The sequence below is a fragment of the Phaethon aethereus genome (assembly GCF_964289735.1).
Source record: "Phaethon aethereus genome assembly, chromosome: 20".
Lineage (NCBI taxonomy): Eukaryota > Metazoa > Chordata > Aves > Phaethontiformes > Phaethontidae > Phaethon > Phaethon aethereus.
The window spans coordinates 5,869,089-5,891,236 of record NC_138596.1 but is presented as its reverse complement, the minus strand read 5'-3'; the positions used below and the strand labels follow the sequence as shown (position 1 = coordinate 5,891,236).

The window sequence follows — 22,148 nt, the reverse complement described above, 5'->3', positions numbered from 1 at the left end:
GGCCTAATCACTGCCTATAAAGCATAGAAAATAGAAAGGTGGGTGAAAATATTTATAATAGAAAGTGAGCCTTCATTTAGCCATTAGCTAGTTTACATATACAATCCAGAACCTGTAGGTATCCCCAAATAATGGGCTTAGGACAGGGCACTTCACTGCAGCACACATACTATTAAAGAAAACTGCAGCTCTAAGGCATTGCCATCCAGATGCCTGGCAAGGAAAAGGAGAGAAATCAACAGCAAACAAGAAGCACCATCGGCAGACAGCATATCGAGCAGCAGTGTGGGAATGTGTCACATTAGCAAAGGCTTAGGGCTGCTGTCTTTTTTATCTTGTTATCAAGCTCATGTGGGCCAAACACAGAAAGCAGAAGCAAATATGACGCAGCAATCGGTGCTGGATAGCTCAGTGGAAACAAATCCCAAGAATCAGAGGTGACACACCATATTCCTTGGGGAACACTGTACAGGATCATAAAAAAACAGCTGGATACACAATGCATGGAAATCCAAGACAGTTTAACTTGGAGGCGTACAAAGTGCTCTACAGCAAGTTATTTACATGAAGGGGTTTTGCCTTCCCTGAGCAGAAGAACAGAAAAGGCTGCAAGTAGCTTTCAACAATAAAGTTACTCTGTTTGGACTGGGCTTACATCACGGACCAGAAAAACTGCCAACTCAAAGAGCTGGACGTCTCCCCCACTGCAAACAACCCTGTATTCTCCAGCTGACAAGTGCTGGTTGTTGTGTAGTAGACATTAGCAGTTATGATGGAAAAATGGCTCAGAGACAGATGATGCAGACTGTGTTATTAAGAGAACTAAGCAAGCCTTTGTCATGTGAAACAAGTCTTATTTGGCTGTTTCACTGCAAGTGTTTTAAACAAGGGTTCAGTGGTAAGGTCATCACATCCATCACCTACTTGCAAAATTCACTTCTGAATTCCCAGGAAATCCATTCCAATGACCTACGGTAGAGAAGGACACCTACCCACATCCCCCTCTGGGTGTTAGCTTGGACGTATCAATTTAGTTCTTCATTCACACCAGAGAGGAGATACGTATGGGCTCTCTAAATGCCAAAAGTGAGTACCAATGCTTTTAGAATGAAACATTCCATGACCCAGCAGTTTTGGTGGGGAACAAGGCAAGCTCCAACACTTCTGGAGGGCTTCGCTCCGTTCTGCCTCACACCAGGAGATGGACATCCATCCATCCATCCACTCCTGCTGTTCACTGGCACGTGGGGTGGTGCGGGAAGAGTGAAGAGGGACAGAGGAGTAAGGGAAAGTCAGCTCAGGAAACTAGATTCCACTTACACAGTTAACAGCACAGCCAGCAAAATCCCTATTTGACTGGAGAAGAGACAAATACAGGAAAAAGGATTAACAGCAACTGTACAGGAAATAAAAATACTAATGGAAGAAACTTCAGCCACAGCTGAGAAACCAAGGTAAGGAACAGTCAAGACCGTTTCACTGGGGTACAGAGGATGATGACGACAGCACCAAGTATGTGAAAGGCAGCTGAGAAAAGAACCAGAGCAAAAACAAGGCGAGCGTGAAATAAAAACAGGATACAAAGAATGGCTTAGAAATCCTCCTTAGGAGTAAGCTGGTATCTAGCAGGCAAGGGATTGACTTTTTATAGCTTTAACCTTATTTCCAGAAGAAGCCTATTTCCGTCAAAGCACAGCTTTTGAACTGTATATTACAGTTCCCTCCAAGGCAATGATCAATCTTGATAAAGGTCCACCAGTACAAGCCAGGGAGTGATAATACATACTGGAGAATGGGGGTGGCAGTCAATCACCAGTAGAAAACCCTCCAGCATCAGCATTCCTAGATGTGTATTAACAGCTTCTTTGAAAGGCAGTAATTCAGTTATGTCTGGACTCCAGACATGTGTCTTTTATAAGTGACAGACATGAAATCCTGCACCTCACACAGAACATCCCATAGGCAAGAGCCTTCCAGTGCAGTCCATCTCATGTACTCCAGATCACTGCACTGGGTAGCCACACTCTCCAGTACATCCAGGGCTTCTAAAACCTAGCACTGGGGGTTATTTTAGGAAAAAAAAAAAAATTTCCAACCATTCCTTGTCCCTAAATCTTAAAACCTTTAAGCTCTTCCTAACATGAACTATGTTAAAAGTACTATGAGAAACAATGGAAGTTATTAAGAAATAGCACGCAGCTGGTGACCGAGTGCTATGGCACAAGTTGCATAACAAAATAAAAATTGTGCCAAATGGAGAAAGAAAGTAACAGAATAATGACCCTTTAAAACTTAAGCTATAGAACAAGTCAGATGAGTTTTGGAAGGGTAAGTAAGGGTGGAGCAGGGAGAAGGCAGGGGGAAATAATTCTAACAGACTCAGCTGCAGAGCAGCAAGGAACGTGTACATGGCACTTCACAGACGGGACATGCCCAGCCGAGCCAGTCTGCTTTGAGGTATTTATAATTTACATTCTGTCATCTCAAAGCAGAGAAGAAAACCCAGACATCAGGAAGACAAGGACAAGAAGGGACTGTAACAGTAAATGCTGCGCAATACATCTACTGTTACACACTGTGCTGAAGACAGACCAACCCGAAGTAGCACATATCCAAGGACTTCTTGCCACATCTACAGAACACAAGCTCTTTTTGGTCAGAGGCCAGGGACATGTGCCAGGAGCAAAAACATCACAAGCAAAGAATCACCAAACTCTTAAGTGTAAAGAAAGGAGTAACTGGATAGATGACTCTTACCGAAATACAAGTCTGTAATAACGTGCGTATTGAACACTGAAAGACGCATTTGCTTTTTTTGAACTCTGATCATGCACTGAGTCACCACACCAACTCCTACTTCTATTGTTCTGATAGACTATGCTGGAGCTGGATTAGCCAAGAACAAACCACGTGCCAGGCTGCCAAGACCTCCACCAGTGCCTTCCTCTCACAAGCCGATTCACAAGGATTTCAGTAACAGAAGCACCAAGAACAGGTCTGCACTGCAGATTTCCCTTGGGTCTGCCCAAGTTTAGCCACCAGCTACTACACTCAGGTTGTTGCATGTTGGTGCTGCCTCCTCCAGCCTGTCTCAGATGCGTTGTTCCTCTTGCTCCCGTGGTTGGTCTGTGCTACAGGAGACTGGGCTACCTTACAGTTCACACCAAGCACACTCTGAAGAACTTTTCTCACACTGGGCATAAACACCTTTCAGATCTGATTTTCTACAACTATGACCACTGAACAATCAGACGTGCTCTATCCGTAAAACAGGCACGGGGAAAAACTTAACTAAGAAGGGCTCCTGAACTCTTACCTACACCTCTGGTCAAGTCAGCTGGACTCACAGGGGATGAGCAAACACAAGCTTAGACATGTAACTAGGGGATGGAGGGCACAGAGGGAAGGGGTGTTCATTGCCAAGTCGATTGCACAGTAAAAACACAAAAGTTAAAAGGCGGGGTGAGGGGGGTATGGGAGGGGTGGGGGTGGGTGGGTGGGGGGACACAGAAAATCATGACTCTCCCAGGGCTCATTTGCCCTTTGGACAAATCACAATTCAAATTTCTTCCGTGGTTCTAACGGATAGAGATGAAGCTTCAGGTGGTCACAAACGCTTCAGAAAAAGTCTGAAGTTTGTTCTGTACAGATGCTTACAAGATTAAGGCAGATTGACTCACCGTAGAGTCAATAAATGTTTCTGCACCACATGGTAGTTTGGAAGGGCTTTTCACTTGTGGCAGACTGTAGACGTAAAATGAAGATTCACCGATTATCCATTGCTGATATATTTATAAACTTTCTTCATCCCCTAAGTGTTAGCTGTCATTCTGAGAGATTCCAGATTTGCCTTTTGCTGACTAAATTTAAACTCCTAGTAAAGGAAGACAGCAATGTAAACTCCAGCAAGGAGAACTCTGATAATATCCCTACCATGCAGAGTACAAGAGATGGCTACAACTCCATGTTTCTATGAAAGCTGTGTTTGTAAACAAGATGCTTTTATAAAGAAAAAAGAAAGCTACCTTTCAAACAAACAAAAAATCCACACATGCCCCCGAGATGAGAAAAATCAAGACATAGGTCAACTCAATATTCCAAGGCTTTGGTGGGATAGTAAATCTGGAAAATGAAAACCCTGAACAAGGGTTTTCACAAGACTAGGAATAACATCCCTGACTCAGGTGATTTACACCAAGACAAATCTTTTTGCTTCAAGGCAGATTTATGGCACATGAAGACATACTGATGCCAGAAGATTTAAGTGAGCTTTTTTTTCCAATATCAACCCTGTTTCAGCCAGAAGAGTTTGCCAATATAGCTGCACCAGAGAAGTCTTTACAGTGCAAATTACCACGCACGTGAGGCCAAGTTCATTTCTGGAATAATTTCATTAATGCCATGTGATGTAACATCACTGCAATTTGGCTTGAGTACGCTGAAGAGTCCTTCAGTAAATAAGCTGCCTGAAGTCAACCCCAGTGCTAAAAGTAGGTTTAATTACCCAAGAGGTAACACCCTACCATGTGCAGATGTGTTCCTCTGTGAATCACTTCTACATGAAATACATTTAGTCAAAACCAATACCATAGTCCAGGAGAAATCCCTTATGTTAACAGCAGCTTTTTCATTCCACTATGAATACAGGTGCTTTATGATGGTTCCTTTATAAAGGCATTGTTCAGCAGTACAAACCAGGTCACTGGTTTTAAGGACAAGGTACAAACACATTCTCACTGAACCTCCATCCCCTCCATCAGTATCTATCACCGTTAGGGTTTATCAGCAAAAAGCCTACTTGGCAGAAGAGGTTTGCAAATTAGTAGAGACACTGGAGTAAAGCCTGCTGACCGCCTGACTCATCACCATACTGGTGGTGACGGGCTGGGATTTCTAGACCCTGACTGTCCCAACCCTCCCTTCCCTTTTGCCCCATATCCGCAGCGCCTCAGACCTAGTGTTATGTTGCAGTGGCAGAGCCAGCAAGAGGAGGGGAGAGAAAGGGGTCTGAGCTGCTCTTACTCCCCTGGAGCCACAGGTCCAGACAAATGCAATTCTCCAAGAAAGACCAATATCTCATGATGCAGCTTGTCCTAATCAGAGAAAGGCATTTCATAAATTATATCTTTTAAATTATAAAGCAGAAAACTGAGAGCTCTGCATTTTGCAACAGTGGTGGGTGCTAGTGAAGCCCCTGGGAGATGTTAGCATAGGCTCCCACTGCTCAGCTGCCAGGAGCAGGTTTCTGATGATCAGAGAGTTTTTACTTCCTCTGTGGCTGTCACTACCAGAAGTGTTCAGACACATTTCCTTGATTCTCCCCTACTGAGAGCAAATGACACTGGAGATGTGTGTGCATCACTTCTGGAGGGAAGAGAACATGCAGATTTGTTTTGAAAGAACAGACATACTCACATGGAAAGCAGGAAAAGCCATTGCTATAAACCTACATCAGAAATGGATCTTAAAGAGAACAGCGGCCAAACAGAGTATCATCAGCTACTCCTTGTACAGCAGAAAAAGGGTATTCAACAAAGCAGAAAGGCAGCAAATGTAACAAACAGTTATAGGAAATACACTCCTCCACAACACAGAATTTCCCTTGTGGCAAGGAGCACTGCAGGCTACTGAAGGCAGAAGATGAGCAGCACTGTACTTGAAAGGAATTCAACATTATAGAGATGCAATTGCCTGGTGTTACTGAAGTATGAGATAAAACATAACAGGCTGCTGACAGAAGCCAGGAAAGAGCTTTTCTTCAGAGGGGTTACTACATAATTAATCTGTAACAGTCAAGCAGAATACCTCTCGAACAAACCTTATTACTTAGTCTGGAAATAGGACATTACACTAGCTGGGGCTGACCTGGCAAGGCAAGTCTACGTCAAAGCGCAAACGCTAACTGTTGCTTCATTCCAGGGCAACGACGCATTAAGAGATCTGGAAAGATTGTTGAATTATAAATATCCTAGATTCCTCCCTCGTATTCTGTGACACACAGGCACAGCCTAGGCAATGATGGGAAGAACAGGAACCAGCAAAAGAAACAGAAAAGGCATGATGAAAACAGAACCAAGCTGGCAACCCTCTCTCCCCAACCTATACACATGCGAACACAAATGCACTGAAAACCATGATACCACACCCAACCTCACCTTTGCCATTTCAAGCATAGATAGAACCTTAAAGTCTGATACAAGGCAGGGAAAAAAAAAAATTCTGTAAGCCTGAGTTTTTCCAGGCAAGCCTTTCCTTCCCCCTCTCCTGGGCATTTGCATTTTTATTTTGATGAGCGATATTATCCCTTACGGACTGGAGACAAAAGTGACTGGACAGAGAACAAGGCAACTGGAAACCTTCAGCACAGTTCACTCTGGCCTCCCCATTTTGTGCTACTCACACTCACCACTTGCATTTCAGGAGGATGGAAACGCCAGCGGCAGTGCAGGGGCACAGGTAGGCATGTGCTGACCAGTCTTTCATGTGGCAGCTGGCTGAGGGAGTCTCTGTTGATCATTAACCCAATATCCATTAATGAAACATCTTGCCACAGTCATTTCATACAAAGTTTTATTCTTGGAAGCAAAAATGAAGGTATGTGACTACCTGAAACTGAAACCCTGAGGCCACATCCCTTTCACAGGGTTTCCTATTATGGGTTCCTTGGTTTGCTTTTCCATTGCAAAGCCAGACTGGAGCATAATGTGTGGTAATTTCGGAGTAACACAAAACAAGACCTCAAATTTTAGTTTGTACATTTGGTACACTGAATGACAACAGAAGAGACTTGCATCCTTTAGGCAAACATACAACTCTAGGAAGCTGCAATCCCCCAAAAAAGTTTTCTAGCTTTAGTTGTTTATGTGAAAGAGCACATTTCAGGCTAGTTACCAACCACATGCCAGAGTGATGGTCTCTGTAGGTCTCTAAAGTTGCATTGTGAATTAGTGCTGCAGCTTTCTAGCTCTTCCAGGACAGTAAATCCATATACTCTCTTCCTTTCCTCTCATGTAAAGAACCTCAGTGCTTTCAACAGACAACGTTCATTTCTTATTTAGAATACAGCACACATCCATAAAAGTATTTTTAGCTTCAGTCCCATCTCCTACTAAAGATGGGACCTCCTTCAAGGCCTCCTCTCACCAATGAAGTATGACAAATTCAGCCAAAGGAAAGGCATAATCCTGCTCTCTTGCCAGCTCAGCTACTTTCCATCTGCAGGGAAAGCATCTATTATACAAATTGTATATGCTATTGCTCATCTAGAACATCCTGTCTCTTCCACACTTGCCTCCTCCCAATCCTCTAGTCTTCACGTGCTTCCTCTTCATTTTCTTCCTCATCCCCGTAACCCCATGCCATTTCCTTCATCTTTTCCTCATCTCAGCCTTATCAATTGAGCTACACAGGAGACTCACGAGAAGCACGTGAAAATGACCTCCACAAAGATCAGCAATTTCTAATCCTGCAGAACAATTCCCTTTCTTGCTCATCAGATTAAAAATACACCAAACAAGAAGGCTGTTCATCCAGTGAACACAGGCACAACTGTTTGTCTAGTGGGAAGTGCCTTTCAAACCCAGGCACTAAAATGAGATGCTGAGTCCCACTGTATGGTACCAGAGAGATCATGATGCCAAGTCCGAGGTTACGACAGCGATGTGTATCGTGTCTCCCAGCATGTGCACAAAGGCATAATATGAATAAATCGCAAGAAAAAAAAAAAAGCCTCTCATCCGACAGGGTAAGCAGCTGGTACTGTGATGGGTAACACACCCAGCCACCTGAAATAACACCTGAAAGAATCACCTTTACAGCATGGATTACTGATATGAGGTCACAGACCATTACAGAAAAAACAAGCGGATCCAAACATAGGTCCAGGGCAGTCCTAAAAGCTTCTGTTTTATTATACAACGAGCCACAGCTACAGAATAATTCCTGACCCATTGCAGAACAGGCTGCAAGCCCAGGACGGAGCTGGCAGCCCAGAGAGGATGCAGAGCATATCCTGTTTGAAAAAGGGAGGCCGCATACAGAGCCATATCCGTCTGTCCTTGCATGGATGAGACCTTACAGAGTCAAGCGCAGGTGGAGGTTGTGAGAGCTCATCATCCCGCTCTGCCAGGCTTGTGAGCATACAGACTTGCCCTGAAGTGAGAGAGGTTTCCGATGCTCGGTTCTTTCCTGAAACACTACCAGATGTAACTTCCTGCAATAAAGGAATAATAAATCTGTACCTACCTCATTTATCTAGAAACTGGTACCAGAACAACTTGCCACTGGCAACTTACGGCCTATTAAAATACCAACAACTGTGCAGCGAGACCACAGGCTCCCAAAGGCATGCACGAATTCCTCAGAAATACAGCTACAAAGCTAGAGTCAACACTGATGGCAGCTCAAGAGCACAAAGAATAAACAGACCAAAGCCATTTAGGTTTTACCCTTTATTTTAGAAAAATAACTACATGGCTTAAAGCGGGGAGGCACCCTCTCCTACCTCCCTTTGTCCTCAGCCAGAACTGACAGTATTGCTACCCTGCAAATCAAGAAGGCCACAGCGCCCCAGTCCCAATGTAGAACATTAATTTCCAATGAGTAAACTTTTGAGCCAAGGGCTGCTTAAGTCACACAGATAAGGCTGTTGCTAAGAGTTAGCTGTCAAAGCAATGCCAGTTCAGAATTGGCAAAGAGAGGGAAGTTTGAAAGCTGTCTGTATTTGAACATATTTACTGATGCTGTACACACAGCATGTCAGTTACAGGGCTTTAGATTACAGCTTTTGGTCAACAAAGCAGCCCCTGCCTGAGCAGCAGCAGGCGGAACAGAGTCAGAGCATTAATAGAGACTGTTCTTTACTCAACAGGATACAGCCCCCGTGGCAGGAAAGTTTTAACGTAATTCTGCCTGTCTTGTGACAGGTTCCAGCTCGGTGACTGGTGACAGGAAGAGGCAAGTCCAGCACGAAGCAAATCAACCCACCGCAACGACTCTGCAGTTGGACCCAGGAGGTGGAGCAGCCAGAGCCCAGAAAAGGTGAAAAATCTTCTGCAAATCCAAAGCGCAGCTTAAAATCGTTTGCACTGGGGACCTTGCAGTGTTGTATCACTTCTACACTTCTTCTAACACCCTTAACTTGCCAGGGGTTAAACCTCATCCACTGCTGCTTGCTCTCATGACTTTCACGTACATTTAGCTACTCTGCTGGAATGGAACCCCTTTTTCCTCATCTTTGCTGTCTAATTTCTCTATATTTGTTTCAGAATGCAAGCAGCACAGGTACTATGCCTTAATATTATCTTGAACTAGGTTATGTTTTATTACAAATAATTTCTAGAGGCTGTATTCAAATGCCTCCTCCATTAACACCCCCATAGCCCACTCCCGAGGCTGCAGCCAGGAACGAAGCATGTGAAGCTGCTCTGGAGCATTAAAATTCACTCTTTTGATCTGTATATTAGGAAGATATTTATACATAGGGAAGGTCTACATTTTCAGATGTTTGCTACAAATGCACTTTTAAAATATGTTATCATACCAGATACTCCAGCAGAGAATCGAGCTAAAACACGTCATCTTAAAATATGAACTGGGAGAACCATTTACAGCCAAAACCAAGTTCCTTCCTCTACTACATCCTGGCAATCCCACTCAAATCAAGAGGCAGAACTCAGCCTGAGAACCTCTCCTTTCACTACGGCTAGTTTTCTTTCCCTCTTGGGGACACTGTCTCTAGAAGAAACTATTTAGTTACCTGACCTTTGTTTTAAAACAGACAGTGGTGAAGATTTAGATCTCAACTGGGCTCTATCAGTCCTTTAGTTTCTGATTAACCAAACAGTTAACCATTTTCCAGTATGAGTGTGCCAAAAGTGGTGAATCTAATTACTTGAAGGATCCTGTAACATCAGGTACAGTGACTATTTACGTGAAGACAGTGAATTAGCCGATTTCCCACTCTCACCACTGAGACACAGCTGCATTTCAGAGGTGGTACGACCCGCACCTCCCTTCATGAAGGTTTCTGAATCACCGGCCGTGTGTTAGCAGGGCAACACTTCTCCCTCTTTATTTATGTCCTACAAAAATGAAAAAGTTGTGTACACTGCTAAGACATAATGATGCTTTGCATCCTGCCAGCTGAGGAAAGCAAGTAGCTTTAGGTCTATACCTACGCAAGGATGACAAAGCCAAACTTAAAACAAAAGCTGACCTCAGTCCACAGGGAGGTATTGGTATGAGGTGCCTCCCCAAGTACCAGCATTTCCTTTGGCTTTCTGGATGCAGCTTTACACACACAAAAAAGCACGCAATGCAGGAAACGGCCTTTCACTCTTACTCAATCAAGATTTGCAAGGCTAAGAATATTCTCGGTTCAGGCTTACAGCACCAAAATACTTTGAGGCTGGACTACCCTAACAGGGTCAGCTCTTCCCAAATCGAGCCAGCATGGCAACAGCTGCTGGGCTGCAGAAGACTATCTTCTTTGGTTCAAACTGGATCAGAAAACCAAGCTGAAATGCTGCATGTGCTTGGAAGAGCATGGTCCCAAAGGAAATACAGCCTGAGGTGCCTTCAGAAGACAATGACGAAGGTGGGAAATGCCCTCAAAGTTGCTCAACTCATGCAAGAGTCTTTCCTCTAGAGTCAGCCAGGGACTTTCAGAGTGCAGTCCCTTCCTTCAAATCCAGAAATACCGGAGTGAAACTGTTGGCATGCTAACAGAACAATGTAGAATGAAGTGTCAGGAGTCTGTGGATAACACCTGGCTTTCCACTTCCTTCACATCATGCACCGGCAATGCTTGCTGCCAACACGCAGCCAGAAATCAATCAGCACCGAGGTAAAGAACATCTGGCTGTCACTCAACATTAACTGACACTAAGCTGAGACAGGGGGGAGCTTAATCAAGTCTTCCTCTTTTATGATACCCAAAGATGTACATGTATGTACTATATCAGCCTGTTAGCTTTAGGGACTCATTTGGACATCCAGGCTCCCACCTGCACCGATCCATGGATCCAAAACCTCCTGATGAGCTTATCGTATCATCTCTCTAGGAACAAAGACACCCCCCCCCCCCCAAAAGCTTCAAAGTGGTACAAAATGCAACAGCCCATCTGCTTCACAAAAACGGTTGCCATGAATACATCCCTTACATCCCTACTGCTCTGTGCCTGCTATTTTTAAAGATACTTAGGAGGCAACTGAATTCACTGGCAGTTGTGCTATTTAAGTATCTGGATTAATACTATTCAAGGAATATACCGGTACTTCTCCATGGGGAAATACAGCATCTGCCTGGCTTACGCGTGGCTCAGACGCATTTTCAGAAGACCAACTTCTGTAACCCAACAGCAGGGTGAGAAACCCACAGATAATAGATGCTTTTCACGCAGAGCGCTGTAAACTGAAATGGGTGAGTTTTACCCTCAGAAGCCCCGCCAGAGCGTAAGGGGACTTTACATAGGGAGGGGAAAGGACAAGCAAGAGGATATTTACAGCTGCAACTTTAGTCACTACAATACCCATGGTTTAATGCAAGGCCTGAGCACAGCAAGCATAGAAAAAGGGTACCTGCCTGAAGACAAAAAAAAACCACCCAGAAAACCCAAGAGAGGCCAATCCCCAGAGCCAAATGTACTGACAGGACCTGGATCTTTTCCAGAGTGCCTTGAATTCCTAAGAGTGTTAAGTCTTAATGCAGTTCAGACAAGTTCCCCTCCATCCAGGCTGCTCTGTCCCAGCCTAGTCAGGAGGTAGGAGCAGCTCACAGCCTGGGAGGGGGGTCCCGGCCCGGGCTGTACCTCACCAGACCCACAGCAGCAGGCTGCAGCAGGCACCTGCAACCGAGGCTGAAATTGACTTGGGACCGCGACGGGCTGAGGGCAGTTGGCAGTACAGCCCCCCACTTCTGCTCTGCTTACAGGTCAGATTAACCAGGTGCCACCTAGCAACTCATAGATAGATCATATCCCCACTTCTCGCCACAGACATGCACAAGCTGCCAAGTAAGTATTGTAAATAACCTGAAAAATCTGTCTCTGGAAATTCTTGTATTCTCAGACAACACTCTTTTTTCCACATCATAGGTCACTTAATAAAAAAAAAAAAAAAAGACTGATTTAGTGTGTCCTACAAAGCATTCCTCTACATACTTCCCCCTGCCCCCCGTTCTCCCCCCTGTTTACAGACACGGGACACCTTGTTCAGGTCAGTTCTCTGAAAACTCATGGGCAGAAAGAGCTACTGGTCTGCTTGATCATAGCTGCGTACCTCCTATTGCCACAGACCGCCAAAGCAGCCCAAATCGATTGCAGAGCAAACACCAGACATTTTTACAGAAGCAGTTCACATAAGATGACCTGACAGACACCACAAACTCAAACACAACCATTTTTGGAAGTGGTTGATTTCAGAGAAGCAATCACAGATCCTAAATAATGTACAGACTTCTAACACAATACGGAGACAGCACCTCCTTCCCTTTAATCTTTCCCCAGATCCAAAGAGGATCAAAAAGGTCATGGAAATGACTAGAGGAGCCCAGAGCAGAGCCCAGCCATGATCTGGGAGCCTCTCCACACAGTAACTCTTCTCCTCACCATTCCTGGAAATTCACCCCTCCTGAAGTTCCTCTAACTGCAACAGGGGAAAATATTTGGAAAAGGTCAAATGACTTAATACCACTGAGACCCGTAACTTTTCAAGCAGGAACAGGTTTCCATGTGCTTTCAGTTAAACTACAGATAGATTAGGGGAAAGGCGGCAAACCTAACAGCCTACTTCCCCTTTGCTCCTTTGTAAGTAATCAAGCTGCTTGAGAGTAATGTATGTGTTTGGTTTAAATTACACATGATTTCGCTGCTGGAACACATCTGCAATGCACCGCGCTAAGCGAACTGCTGAACCCCAGCCAGTTCAGAAAACAACCCAACGCAACCCAAACGGCTGGCAACATTTACTACGGCTCCTAGAAGCTGCTTTCAGGGACAACAAGGAGCAGGAGATTGACATTTCTCAGCACAGGCTTTTCCCGATACACCTTCCAGTTCAACTCATTTTATGATGACTCCAGGAAGCAGAGGGGTTAACTTCTTTCCAAGTTCACATGCTGTTTGGATTCCTTAGATAAGCTGCTTCCACCAAACCCAAGGATCTAGCCTCAGGGGAGAACACTGTAAGGAAAAGCTCTTTTGATAGATTTTCTTGAGAAGAAAAATTAATTCAAATTCCATTTTTGGAGGTGTTCCACACCCACGGCTTCTACAGACTTCACATGAGGTTGCACCATGCCTCTGGAAGAAAAACCAAGCTTTGAGCGATGCCCTACCACTTCTATTTGCAGGACAGATATGTTTTACACCTACCCAATAAAATCTTCTCTCCTGAAACGAGAAATCTCAGTGTGCAGCACCACAGAGAGGAAAACCAGACCAAACCAGGCTTTAGCTCTGGGATAAAGCCGTTAACAGCTAAAACAAACTAATCCTGTACCTTTAAAACTGAGCAGTCACTCGGGAAAGCAAAAAAACAAGTTTTGAAAGCCACTGAAGGCTTCCTTCACATCTTGAGGCAGAAAGAAAGCAAGTCTGGGCTGCTATGGAATTTGCATTTGCATACTGCTAGTGATAATCTATGTGCATAGCTGGAAACAAAGCAAGTTTTTATTAGCAATTAGTACGAGGAGTGGGGACAGACCTGCCTGAAGGAGTCAGAGAAATGCCAATACACAATGGCAGAACAACCTTACAAGATGTGCAGTAGAACAATCCCAATATGACAGATCACATAGAAAATACTATGGCTTTATACTTGGAGATGCAATGGCATCAGTTCAAGGAGATAAACTCTGTCTTTAACACTGACAACTTTGACTCCAGGCAGCAGTTTTCCCTTGCACAGCAATTTGCAATGCAAAGCAAGCTACTTCCACTCTTACCAAGAGCAGTAATTCGGAAGCAAAGAGAGAGAGCAAACTTGGGAAGGGTTGATCTGCTTAGATACAGTTTTCTACAGAGTAGAGTTTCAAGTCAGGCATGAAAGCAATATAGCATAGGGTCTGAAATAGTGTGTGAGAACTTGGGCGAGGGCGGGGGGGTGGGAATAAGAGAGGATTTCACCCACCAACCCCAGACCCTTTCAGTGGAGTGACCTCCTGCTCCCTCCTCATGTCTCTGAAAAATTCAATCCAGCTGTGATCAGCTACCACCACGCAGGTTCAGAACTCTCCAGCTATGTTCTTCCCCCGCTCTGGAGAATGATGTGGCATGTGAGGCCCTACAACAGAACTATTAAAATCCCATCAAGGGGTAGGCAAGTGGTAGCCATATGCTAAACCACTCAAGTGAAGAATAACCAGGGAAAGAAGCAGAGCCAGGAAGCAAGTCTGCAAGCAGCTTCTTACCTGGTAGATAAGCTAGCAAAGTCTCCTCCATCTAGCAGCCTGATTTTGCAGAACAGAACCCCATTCACAAAGGGGACAGCAGTCAGCTCTTCTAGAGTGAAACTTGTCTGAAACTTGAATTTCTTCTTCTTCATCAGGAAAGCCATGGGCAAATTCAGTGTGGAAAGCCCAGGAATTCCAAACAAGATCAGGGAGAAGCAGTTCAAAACACACACAGACAAGAAGAGGAACAGCACTCGTTCAGGAGCGCAAGCAAGGAGTAAATTCAATTCAGTTACAACGACGGCCCAGCTTCAAATGCACAATTCTCTTCTCTTTGGTGGTCGGATCTGGCTGTGGGATCATTGCCACGGCAGACTTCAGGTGAGGAGGAAGACGTCAGATTAAACCTCTGCAACATCTCCGAGGGAAAAGGGAGGGAGAGAAGTCGGTCTCAGCTCCAGACCAGCAGGAGCTGTCCCAGTTAGAGGCTGCTGTGCTCCGTCTTCAGCATAGCCCCTCCAGAAAGCATCTCTTGTGGGAAGTCATCTTGAGTCTCTGAAGAAACCTCAAGTCTGCGGGCAGCACATTCAGAGAGCTTCCAGTTTCATCTTGTCCTCTTGTGCAACTGCTTGATACAGGTCTTTGGGTCAGCCTTTGGGAGGGAAATGAGTAAATTAGTCTCAGCCAGTCTTGGGCTCCTCCTCCTCCTATAAAACCTGTTTGGATGGATAATATTCAGTCCAGACTCATACCAGTCTTAAGAGGTATGGCCCCAATTAGCCTGGCCCCAACATCCTCTTTCCCCTTTTTGCCTAGAGCAAGCTTCACTGCTGTCATCCCCCTCATAATTTGTTTTGCAAAGCAGCTAATAAAAATCTGCTCTATTTTCACCCATCTTGAGAAGCAGCTTACAGAGCAAGATCCATCTAACACACAGTCTAACAAAGGTAAGCAAAGCTGCCTCAAGAAATGCAAAAATCTGTTTCTTTTCTGGTTTTCTGACCAGCCCTAAGTGTTAGCACCTGTATGTTATAAATGGAGAATGAAGCACAGAGTTAAAAAAAAAAAGCAGTCTGCCCCAGATTACACAGCATAACAACCGAATCAGGTCATCTGGCTGTCTACTAGCCAGGCCCACCAAGTATGCTGTCTTCCCCCAGCACCAGGTCCACACCAAGCTGTGCCCCACACCGTTCAGTTTTGGGGCTTGAGACAGTCATTTCATTACACATTTACGCAACACCTAAGCCAGGGAGGCAAGAACTGATTAGCATCTAAAAGGGACGAGGTTATGAACACCGGGCAGTAAACAATCTTTACCCATACTAAGAATTAATGGCTGCAAACCAACGCAGGGAAAGCTCCTGCTGCCTGCATGTGTGTGTGGTTAAAGGCCCTCTCCCACACGGGCTGCAGTGGGCAAATCCAGCCGGCTTTGCCCACTGTGCCGGGGCCCAGGCACCTCTCCAGAGGCACAGCTCTCCTCTGCCCGCCTTGAAGTGGAGTGAGGAGACAGACTGGTGACTGCTCTGCACCACCAGCCCCCTCCACGAGCCATACCTGCTCCCCGTGCCCCTGCACCGAGCTGCAGCTAAGTCTCAGCCTGCCTTCCAGCCCCTTGGACTGTGCACCAAGATGCAGACAGGTCTCAGCCCACCTCTGGGCCCTGTAGACCACACACCGAGCTGTGGTGAGGTCACAGCCTGTGGCCTGGTAATCCTGGGCCATGCAGTAAGCTGTGGTCAGGTCTTAGCTCGCTTTCTTAGACATGCACTGAATGGTGGCCAGGTCTCAGCCTGCCTCCTGGCCCCACTGAACCACCGAGTGAATTGCAACCAGGTCTCAGCTGTGCTCCCAGTTCCAGGGACCATGCACTGGGCCGTGGCCGGGCTGCAGCCCAGCTCTGATCCCATGAACTGTGCACCAAGCTGCAGCTAGGTCTCAGCACCCCTCCCAACCCATACACCGAGCTGCACCCAGGTCTCAGCCCTGCTCCTGGCCCCAAAATAACAAGCCGACCTGCGGGACGTCTCAGCCCGCTTCCCGGTCCCCTCCACAGACCTGCGGCCCAGTCCAGTCCGGTCCCTGCCCGGCCCTGCTCGCACCGCCTGCCCTCTCCTCGCACGGCCGCCACTGCCGCCGCTGCTCCCCGCCACAGCCGCCTCTGCTAGCGCTACGCCAACTGCGGCCCTTACGCCAACGCCGCAAGCACCCACAAGGCAGAGCAACTACCACCACCACGCTTCGTGAATACCAACGCGACACTACGTAACCCCCGCACCGCCCTCCTCCCCGGAGAGGGGGGAGGGGAGCATGAGAGCGGCGGCGCTCGATTGGGCAAGCAGCAAGAAGGCGGGCCGAGCGCAACAAGACTTTTATTAGTTGATCCGGCACGGGGCGGGGAAACAAGCGCGGGGATTGGAGGTGGAGGCTGTCGATTGGAGCAAAACCCGCCTCCTGGCTGCGGGGTTGGGCGGGAAGCGGGGGGCTCTGCGTCGGTGTCGCCTCAGCGGGCCCGGTGGCGGGAACGTATCTCGGCCGAGATGCCTGGGCAGTCGTGTGGCTCCTGGAGAGGGGGGCCCTTGGGTCTTCCCGCGCCCCCCCAGCATGCCCCATAGCCCTTCCGCAGGCCGAGCAGCCCCGAGGTGGCACTGGAGTGTGTGTGGCTGGAGTGGGCTGGCTGAGGGGATGGGAGGCCTCGGCCCCTGCAGCCTGCCGTCGAGGTGCCCCTGCCTGGGCTGAGGTGATGGGAGAAGCAGCTCTGACAGACATAGTCTCTCTGTGTCCTTCAGTACTGCCCCTTGACAACCAGGACCCCGTGCCCTGTCTGTCCCAATGCCGTCTCTGCTCAAGCAGCTCCCAGTGACATCCCTCCCAGTGGGTATGTCCTCTGTGCTGCGGGCACACTGCTCCTCAGGCAGCGCTGCCTTGCAAACACGGTGTGGCCATCCAATCCTTGCTCTTTGCCTCCGGGTACCACAGAGCGGGCCGTGGGTCAGGCTGACCAGCAGTGCCTGGGCTGGCTGGCCTGGAGCGGGCGGGAGGCCCTGGCACCACACACCCCTGCGGGCAGTGCGAGGCAGGGCCGGGAGCTGCAGTCTTGCCCTCTGTGTGTGAGATGTGGCAACCAGTTAAACACATCTCGTCATCAAAATGGCTCCCTCCTGTTATTATGTGCTGCTGCCATGTCCTGTGCCATGGCTGGGATCCCTAGTTAGGCGGGATTCCATTGTTTTAAGGGCAAGCAGAACAAAATGTCTCTCGTCCTGAAGGAGTCTGCAATCATCAACGTGATTTGCCTATTTTTTTAAGTTAGGGATCTGCCTAAGAGTCTCTGTGGCAGAGAAGAAGTTGAGGCTCGTATGGGAGGGACTTCTTCCAAGGCTGATTTGCATGTCTGGCAAAGCTTGGATGAAAGCCTGGGAGTCCTTGCTCTCTTTGCCAGGCTTTGATGTCCAGACTCCTTGCCTTTAATCTTTGCTATCTATGCAGACAATATCAGAGCTATCAAATAATTCTACCACAGTGTGAATCTTTTAAAAAAAAAATCTGCTAGGAAAAGTCCATGGCAACATAACCTAGATAAAAGTTAAATGCTGGATTAGGCTGAATGATTTGTTATGATTTTTGCTTACCAGATACGCAGACTTTGGGCCAGGAAAGCATTTCATACTGGTACAGTGAAACCATCGCCGATGATACCAGTCTTCCCATAAAGCAGGGTTTGTGGAGACTGCTTTAAAGGTAGGGCTTGAATCATTCCATGAATTGGTACCTGGTGTTTTCAGGGCCTCGAGACATTGCTAGAGATAGGCTGGGGTTTTTTGCTTTCTGTTTCTCAGTTTATTGGGAAAGCACTCAGCCTGCTAAATACTTAATATTTGCCAAGCTGGAATGCTTGAATGCTGGAAGCATCTGAAGCATCCAGCCCAGTCCCTCGCACGTCTCGTTCCCTGAGCATACAGACGTGTCGATCTTTCGCTTCCATCACTAGGTAAAGGACAAACGATCTTTCTGTTTGTGGTGTGGGAGGAGGCTGTGTGTTATCTGGTATGATTCACTCTGATAAACAACCTCCTCCTCGAACTTCTCTTGTTTATAGCAACAGCCCCAAATGCTAAAGTTTACAGAGATTTTAATCCTTGCTGTTCTCACGCATATTTACTCTGCAGTTTTATCAGAAACATCTCTTGAAAACCTCAGTGTTTTTATAATTAATTGAATAATGTGACTGATGTTAAAAATAAATGGATTTGGAAAAATGCCCAGTGAGCTGCTGAACAGTGTGTAATATAGCAACTGTAGCTGGATTCTCAGGGATATGTATATTTTCCTAACAAACGCAGTCTCATGACTTAGAGATTAAATCTTTATTAGTTTGAAATTCACCCTGTTGATTTTTCTGTGTTTATGCTGCATGATTTTTTCCGGACAAATTCACATTTTTTAAAGGGACAGTGCTCCTCTGAACGTGTGCCTCTGCTGATCTCTGAGTGGGTGAGTTTGAGCCCCACGGAGGCACCACAGAGGGGATGTGGGCATAGGATATCTCCATCCATCCACCATCCCACTGGCTTTATATTATTTTCCAATCCAGATCCAATCCATTCACTAAGGGGCTGTGTGTGTGAACAGGGCACTCTGATATATATTGATTCTGCTTACCCCAGACTCAGATGCTGTTGATTTTTCATCTATGACCTCAACCCCACCGTGCCCACCTCAATTCTGTTCTGTGAACCTCAGCCACGTCCCTGCCCCATGTTCTCCCTGACCTAAGCCTCTCCTGATGCCGCTCCCCAGTGCTGCCACCACTTCCTCAACTTTTGCTGGCTCAGGGCATCGTCTTATCAGTCTGGGATAATTTATCAGTTTGGGCTCTGCAGTTAAGCCTGGGCCTCACCTCTGCTACCACTGGAGGTGTGTCCCACTGGCCAGGGCTGGGATTGCTACGGTCTGCTCACCTTGGGGCTGTGAGGGAGCAGGAGAGAGATGGCTTTTCTTGCCTCCTCCCTCCCCACTTCGAGGACTGAGATAAAGCAGGAGGGGAGAAGCAAGGCAAGATAAATTCAGAAGGGACAAAACTCAGTGATGTGAAGCAAGATAGATTCTGTAATGCATTTAGTGAACCATCAAATCCTATCTCTTATCCCAGGGGAATCCCAGATACACAAGCAAATCATCAAGCCCTGTAAACTATATCATCAGCATCTTCCTCTGGAAAACATCATCACGCTAATCCATTTGTCCTAGCAGCCAAATGATTAAAGTTTGAAAACTAAATTATACATGTTACTGCAAACAGCATAAACACAATAATGGCTCTCCTCTGTTACACCTGTAACCTCTGTTATAATAGCTTTAATGAGCTTTCAGCCTCGTCATGCAAAAAGAAAAGATTATCACACGACGCTTTATGCTATAAACGTGTTCTTTGCGCTGCTGGTGCACCTGCAGTGCACTCGCTCGGAGGAGCTGCATGGGAGCTGCGGGCCGTGCACCCATGGTGGGTACCTTCCCCAGAGCTGGGGGGCAGACCCAGGCTGGGCAGCTCCTGAAATGGGGCAGGGGTGCTACCCCCGGGGCAGAACACCGCAGCGGGGCGAGCCCTGTCTGTAGCGTGCAGGCTGCTGTAAACCCTGTGAGCGGAATGGGTACCTATCCCCATTACATGGGATTATCCTATTTTATGGAGTTATTCCAAGCTTGTGTCTTCTCAGCTTAATTTAATAACAGGATGCGAGCTCTACTTTGATCTGCTTGTGTTTTTCACTAGTTCCATATTTAACTGAACTCATCATCATAAAGGCCAGGAACTGTTTCACTTTCTTGCCAGGCTGGGTTTCTTTTTGGATGTGCAAAGGGCACACCTGCACGGTGGGTTTCTGGCCTGCCAGGATGGGGGATCCTGTTATCGACAGAGACAAAGGGAGCACAGGAATCTGGAGTCGGTGGATTCCTTTCCCCAAACATGTGGCCAGACCTGAAAATCCAGCTGCCTGGCTTTTTTTGTTTACTGGTTTTCCATGTCTGCTCCAGTGTGTCCTGGGAATGTGCATCAGGATTCTGTGCTTCTTTCCTGGAGGCCTGTTGGTGGAACAGGAGCTGGTTTGCCCCTACCAAAATTTACAGACTGGAACCCACTTTGCCTCAAGGCTTGTTGTGTTTATTAAGCATTACCCCGCGTCTGTGTCCCAGGTGTCGCCTTAAGTGCTCTCACGGACAAGACACTTGCTGGCTGTGGGCTCTCCCACGGGTTCCGTGCTTCTGGCTGTGGCCCCACAATGCCACTGTTATCCCAAACACAGTAGAAACAACTGTAAGTCTGTGGTTCCCACTTGAAACGGCAACCTCTAATTTGAGATCACAGGCAGTGGAGGTAGCAAACTGTCCCTGCTGGGACTGAGCTTCTGCCTTGGGTTAATCACCTTGCAGGGCTGGGACCCAAGGGCTCATGAGCCCAGTTTGCAGGCGATGTGGGCTTCATCCCTGCTTGCAAAACACAGCCTGGAAACTGTGCTGATCATTCCTGTGAAGCTTCTTGTCAGATGCTTTCAAAAAAGACAAAGAATCTTAAATGTCTCCAGTTTCATACTTCACAACAGACCACACTTGTGCTGACAGTACCTGCTGGCAATAACCTCTCAGATGGCAACAGAGAAAACAACACCACAAAAACCCCAGAAGAATGCTTTGTTAAAACAGGCTTGACAATCTTTAAAAACATGCTGAAGAAGGTAAAGGTAATTTGGGCGAGTATGCAGGTGATATCATTCTGTCCCTTGGCGGGAATCTGCTCCCAGAACCGCGAAGTAGCTATGGCAGCGCACTGTACTCGTGGGATACTGACATATTTATGTGTCTTCTAAAAACCTGCCCCTTTGCCTACAATTAAAGAATCCATGTGTTTTTTTTATCTTGTGCCTGCCCATTCAGTTCTGCAGTGAGCTCATCCGAAAGAGAACTGTGAACTCCCAAAATCTGTGTCCTCTGCCCGTGTTTGCGGGAGGCGGAGTGACCCGGTTTGTGTTCCCAGGCATCCCGACTTTTCTAGGGGTACCAGTGTTCCTCATTGCTGAGCTCTGCCCGTTGAATTTCTTCCTCTCTGGGCTCTCATTCCTGAAAAAATTCATCAGTGAGAGGAGCAAGCAGGATCACAAAAGATGTGGACAAGAAGGGTCATTTCTGGGACCATCCTGCCAGGGCCCTGCATCGCACCGCACTCTGCTGCAGCTCAGGATCCCCGCGCCTTGCCCCGTTGCGCAGTGCCATCTTCTGGAAAGCCGTACCTGAGCTGCACACACCACCACCAGTTTTGCTCTTGAAGCAGCTAGTGGTGCTGCAGGGAGCTTGGCAGCTGCCTCTGCTGCAAAGTTCATCTTCTGACCCACCAAAAGTCCCTCACCAAACATCTCTTCCTCCAGCAGGTATGAAGGATGTGGCCCACCGCCCGGCTGCTGGCCCTCACCTCCGAGGTACCCTGCGGCAGAACATCCTGCGCAGCTCTTTCCTGCTCTGGATGCTGAATACAAATCTTGCGGTACAAGAAGAAAAGTAGAGCAGCACAAATGAACATCCGTAGATGTCACTCCTCAGCTTTTGTTCTGTTCGGGCACTGGTTCCCTGTTCACCTGAATGCCTCGCATATATGTTCACCCTGTAAGTGCCCTGTTTACCTGCTTCTCCTGGTTTTGACTTTAAGGGACACATTTTCTCTCTTCCTCTCCAAGTTTGATGACCTTGACATGAGCAACAA

The 22,148-nt window shown here is 47.0% G+C and overlaps 1 protein-coding gene across 1 annotated transcript in view; it reads right to left on the bottom strand.

The window, feature by feature from the left end:
- Positions 1-14,556, bottom strand: part of EEIG1 (estrogen-induced osteoclastogenesis regulator 1) — a gene marked incomplete at both ends in the record, with an annotated part of 30,857 nt that extends 16,301 nt beyond the window's left edge. Inside the window, one exon of the mRNA XM_082009101.1 lies at positions 14,411-14,556. Within this exon, the coding sequence (XP_081865227.1) occupies positions 14,411-14,556 (146 nt within the window). The remainder of the gene's footprint in view (positions 1-14,410) is intronic.
- Between the last annotated feature and the right edge of the window lie 7,592 nt (positions 14,557-22,148).